Source organism: Cherax quadricarinatus, chromosome 62 (genome assembly GCF_038502225.1).
Source record: "Cherax quadricarinatus isolate ZL_2023a chromosome 62, ASM3850222v1, whole genome shotgun sequence".
NCBI classification, from domain to species: domain Eukaryota; kingdom Metazoa; phylum Arthropoda; class Malacostraca; order Decapoda; family Parastacidae; genus Cherax; species Cherax quadricarinatus.
Genome location: NC_091353.1, coordinates 7,193,532 through 7,199,944, shown reverse-complemented (window position 1 = coordinate 7,199,944; position 6,413 = coordinate 7,193,532). Strand labels below are relative to the sequence as shown.

The 6,413-nt window shown below is 43.3% G+C and overlaps 1 protein-coding gene across 1 annotated transcript in view; it reads left to right on the top strand.

The window, feature by feature from the left end:
• The window catches only part of LOC128687263 (glucose dehydrogenase [FAD, quinone]-like), a 69,636-nt gene that overhangs the window by 41,746 nt on the left and 21,477 nt on the right, over window positions 1-6,413 (top strand). Inside the window, exon 5 of the mRNA XM_070098365.1 lies at window positions 6,191-6,325. Within this exon, the coding sequence (XP_069954466.1) occupies window positions 6,191-6,325 (135 nt within the window). The remainder of the gene's footprint in view (window positions 1-6,190; window positions 6,326-6,413) is intronic.

Below are 6,413 nucleotides of genomic sequence, written 5' to 3'. Positions count from 1 at the left end.
AAGACTCAGATGAATCACAGGGACATTAGGAAGTATTTCTTCAGTCGCAGAGTTGACAGGAAATGGAACAGTCTGGGAAGTGATGTAGTGGAGGCAGGATCCATACGTTGCTTTAAGAAGAGGTATGATAAAGCCCATGGAGCGGGAAGAGTGACTCAGTAGACCTAGTAGCGACCAGTGAAGGGGCAGAGCCAGGAGCTATGACTCGACCCCTCCAACCACAACTAGGTGAGTACACACACATGCACATATTGATAGGGCAGACAAGTACTGACTGAATTTAAGACGACTAGGATCAAGGTGACACAGGTGGAAGCTGAAGACACAGATGACTCATAAAGATGTCAGGAAGTATTTTAGTCTCAGGATGGTTAAAAACTGGAATGACGTGGATGAGGCAGTGGTGGAGGTAAACTCAGTAGGCAGGTTCAAGAACAGATATGACCAATGAGGCCAGAAATCAGTGATGCCAAATCTTGAAACAACCTGGTTAATTCTCTCTCTCTCTCTCTCTCTCTCTCTCTCTCTCTCTCTCTCTCTCTCTCTCTCTCTCTCTCTCTCTCTCTCTCTCTCTCTAAAACGTGACCAAGTGCCTGGGAAAGTTCTGGCAGGTGGTATGTGCTCTAGTCACAAGTCGATTTTTTCCTCTTCTCAGACATTACCACTTTACCACTGTCTTGTGTAGCAGACACTCAAGTTACGCAAAAACTTTGTCCACTTAAACTGATGATAATTACTCATACATCACCTGCATCACTTATACATCGCTCATACATCACCTGCATCACTTATACATCGCTCATACATCACCTGCATCACTCATACGTTGCTCATTCATCACCTGCATCACTCACACATCGCTCATACATCACCTGCATCACTCATACATCACCTGCATCACTCATACGTCGCTCATACATCACCTGCATCACTCACACATCGCTCATACATCACCTGCATCACTCATACATCTCCTGCATCACTCATACATCACCTGCATCACTCATACGTCGCTCATACATCACCTGCATCACTCATACGTCGCTCATACATCACCTACATCACTCACACGTCGCTCATACATCACCTGCATCACTCACACGTCACTCATACATCACCTGCATCACTCACACATCACCTTCATCACTCATACGTCACTCATACATCACCTTCATCACTCATACGTCGCTCATACATCACCTGCATCACCCACACGTTGCTCATACATCACCTGCATCACTCACACGTCACTCATACATCACCTGCATCACTCACACGTCACTCATACATCACCTGCATCACTCACACGTCGCTCATACATCACCTGCATCACTCACACGTCACTCATACATCACCTGCATCACTCACACGTCACTCATACATCACCTGCATCACTCACACGTCGCTCATACATCACCTGCATCACTCACACATCACTCATACATCACCTGCATCACTCACACGTCACTCATACATCACCTGCATCACTCATGCGTCACTCATACATCACCTGCATCACTCATATGTCACTCATACATCACCTGCATCACTCACACGTCACTCATACATCACCTGCATCACTCATACATCGCTCATACATAACGTGCATCACTCATACGTCGCTCATGCATCACCTGCATCACTCATACGTCGCTCATACATCACCTGCATCACTCATACGTCACTCATACATCACCTGCATCACTCATACGTCGCTCATACATCACCTGCATCACTCACACGTCACTCATACATCACCTGCATCACTCATACGTCACTCATACATCACCTGCATCACTCATACGTCGCTCATACATCACCTGCATCACTCATACGTTGCTCATACATCTCCTGCATCACTCATACATCACCTGCATCACTCACACGTTGCTCATACATCTCCTGCATCACTCACACATCGCTCATACATCTCCTGCATCACTCATACATCACCTGCATCACTCATACGTCGCTCATACATCACCTGCATCACCCACACGTCACTCATACATCACCTGCATCACTCACACGTTGCTCATACATCACCTGCATCACTCACACGTCACTCATACATCACCTGCATCACTCACACGTCACTCATACATCACCTGCATCACTCATACATCACTCATACATCACCTGCATCACTCACACGTTGCTCATACATCACCTGCATCACTCACACGTCACTCATACATCACCTGCATCACTCACACGTCACTCATACATCACCTGCATCACTCACACGTCGCTCATACATCACCTGCATCACTCACACATCACTCATACATCACCTGCATCACTCACACGTCACTCATATATCACCTGCATCACTAATACATCACTCATACATCACCTGCATCACTCATGCGTCACTCATACATCACCTGCATCACTCATGCGTCACTCATACATCACCTGCATCACTCATGCGTCACTCATACATCACCTACATCACTCACACGTCACTCATACATCACCTGCATCACTCACACGTCACTCATACATCACCTGCATCACTCACACGTCGCTCATACATCACCTGCATCACTCACACATCACTCATACATCACCTGCATCACTCATGCGTCACTCATACATCACCTGCATCACTCATATGTCACTCATACATCACCTGCATCACTCACACGTCACTCATACATCACCTGCATCACTCACACGTCACTCATACATCACCTGCATCACTCATATGTCACTCATACATCACCTGCATCACTCACACGTCACTCATACATCACCTGCATCACTCATATGTCACTCATACATCACCTGCATCACTCATGCGTCACTCATACATCACCTGCATCACTCATATGTCACTCATACATCACCTGCATCACTCACACGTCACTCATACATCACCTGCATCACTCATACATCGCTCATACATAACGTGCATCACTCATACGTCGCTCATGCATCACCTGCATCACTCATACGTCGCTCATACATCACCTGCATCACTCATACGTCGCTCATACATCACCTGCATCACTCATACGTCGCTCATACATCACCTGCATCACTCACACGTCGCTCATACATCACCTGCATCACTCATACGTCGCTCATACATCACTTGCATCACTCATACGTCACTCATACATCACCTACATCACTCACACGTCACTCATACATCACCTGCATCACTCACACGTCACTCATACATCACTTGCATCACTCATACATCACCTGCATCACTCATACATCACCTGCATCACTCATACATCACCTGCATCACTCATACATCACCTGCATCACTCATACATCACCTGCATCACTCATACATCACCTGCATCACTCATACGTCGCTCATACATCACTTGCATCACTCATACGTCACTCATACATCACCTACATCACTCACACGTCACTCATACATCACCTGCATCACTCACACGTCACTCATACATCACTTGCATCACTCATACATCACCTGCATCACTCATACATCACCTGCATCACTCATACATCACCTGCATCACTCATACATCACTTGCATCACTCATACATCACCTGCATCACTCATACATCACCTTCATCTCTTATATTTCATCATGCTTTTTCAGGCATTATTTACGGCCTCATACAATGTATTATATATATATATACGTATATATATATACGTATATATATATATATATATATATATATATATATATATATATATATATATATATATATATATATATATATATATATATATATATATACACATTTTCATCCCTAGTTTAGGTATTAATTGAAGTACTTTTAGCTTCTTGAATAGTGATTAGCAAATGATGTGCAGCCTTAAAGGGGTGGAGTGGTAAGCCAGTGGAAGGCCTCGGTCAGATGACCAAAACCTCCAGCTGTGGGTCATCATATGACCAAGACCAGCGTCAGGAAACACTTGTCCTGAAAGTTTAATTTAATAGTAATAGTGAAAAGACTTACTTACAGCCTTGTGTAATCAATAAACTTTAACGTCCATTAACTTAAATCTTCTGTTTCGAAATATTTAAAATATTTTTGAAAGGATTTTTTCACTGGGTGAAAGTCTTCTGGGTAAAATTTGAAGCATAATCTATTGTAATAGACATTAATAGCTCTCTGGACCAAGCCGTTCCATCGTAATAAAACGTGGAAGGTGTAACAATTATTTTTTCGTAATAAAACGTTGAAGGTGTAACTATTCTTTTAGTTCATTATAAAACGTGAAAGGTGTAACTATTTTAAACTCTCACTGGTGTTCCCAGGGGATGAACGGTGGTGTATATGTTCACGCGTGTATATACGCTGGTGCACATTCTCGTGCTTACACGCACATGCGTGCACCCACTTTCCATCTCTGTGGGATCCAATACTTTTCTGCACTCATGCAGTACGTTGCTACTTTTTCACCCGTTTTTTTATTGCATATTTCAGCCTTTCAAAGCCAAAACGTGTAATCGTGTAGTCATCTTGGCCTGTTTTAAATTGCTTTGTTCCTCCCTTCTACTGCTAGAATGATTGCCTGTGGGTAACTACAGAAGTGTATCTTGTTATGAAATAAAATGGTTACACGTGTAGTGAGTAGCTACTTGTTTCTGTATGATAGTGATGTTTCAGGAATACTTACACTATAAGCAAGTGAATATTTACTTGTATTCAAGGTGGGAGAAACACCTTGCTTAAATATTTCCTTCCTTCAAAGTGAGAGAAACACCTTGCTTAAATTGTTCCTTCCTTCAGGGTGGGAGAAACACCTGAAAACAGAACCAATGAACTAAACTACTTGGACCTTCTTAAACTGCTAGGAATGTGGTACCTGGAGAGAAGGCGGGAGATGAGTGATGATATGTACACGGAAAATACTGAAGGGCCTGGTCTCATATCTGCACACATCCACAATAACATATTGGAGCGAGAGGAATGTAAAACAGACCCAGTGAAAAGCAGGAGAGCCATGGGCACAGTAGAAAAACATTGTATCAACACCTGACTATTCAACTTACTACCAACAGATGTCTGGAATTTTGCTGGAAGAAATTTTTGAAGTTTTCTAGAGGAAACTGAATCACTGCCTCTGAAGTGTGCCAGATCAACCAACATGTGATGGATAACAATAAGTGTTCAGGGCCCAAGACTGTTCAACAGCCTCCTACCAGCCATAAGGGGAATTACCAATAGACCCCTGGTTGTCTTCAAGAGGGAGCTGGACAGATACCTAAAGTCAGTACCAGATCAGCCGGGCTGTGGTTCGTACGTTAGACTGCGTGAGACCAGCAGTAACAGCCTCGCTGATCAAGCCTTGATCCACCAGGAGGTCTGGTCATGGACCAGGCAGCGGGGGCGTTGATCCCCGGAATGCCCTCCAGGTAACAGCAGATCAATAGCGAGGTGTTACCCAGGACTGGGTGCAGGAGTAAGAAAAACCCTCGACACAGGTCACATGTATCCTGTATAATAGTTACATAGATGGAACAAAAACTGTCTTTCTTTCCGTTTTATCACACATGATGAATTTCAAATATTACCAATAAAATCTGTCCGTCTAGACTGACAGTAAGATGATAAGGATGTTCTCCTGTACGAAGCATTGGCCGAATAGCTTTAGAACAGACTCTCCACGGGTTCGAACCCCACTCCATTCAGTGAGTTATTTATCTCCAGTTTTTAAACAGTTATATACGTTTCTGAAAACTCCGATGATATTGACACTGTCAGAAAATACTTTTTTCCATTCTTTCAACACTGATGTGTGGGTAGATTAGCGAGGCAGAAAGTTAGGAAGTACACACCGAGTGGTGTTTATCTCTGTGTATACACCGAGAAATCAATCCTTATTTTATGGACTGAAGTATTCTTGACTGGTGGTGAACATGATGCGTGTAGATTAATGACCCTCGTGTAGTCAATAGACTTAAAACCCCAATTAATCAACCAGCCAAGACAATTCTAATTATTACAGAGTCCATTTCTATATTCTTCGTCACCAGATTTTGTTTTCTGCCTGGAGGAGGCGTTTCTCCTGACTCGTTTGGGTTTTTATTTATATTTTATTTTTGAGTTATCAGTGGATTGTTATCTATGCATCCCTGGGTGTCTTATTTAGCTCCTCACAAAGAAATATAATGCAAAATATAAAAATGGTAATCTGTAAGGAAATTTATCTGCTGATTTCTTTATGCAAAATTTGATTTTCCAGCCGAGTACCACGGGTTTGGAGGTCCATTGAGTGTAGAGGACAAGAGCTGGTACTCTCCTATTCTCCATGGGTTCCTCGCGGCAGGCCAACAGCTGGGGTACCACATTATAGACCCTAATGGTCCTGAAATGATAGGTGAGTGATAGGCTCTGTATATAGAGGCCTGGTCACAGACCGGGCCGCGGGGGCGTTGACCCCCGGAACTCTCTCCAGGTAAACTCCA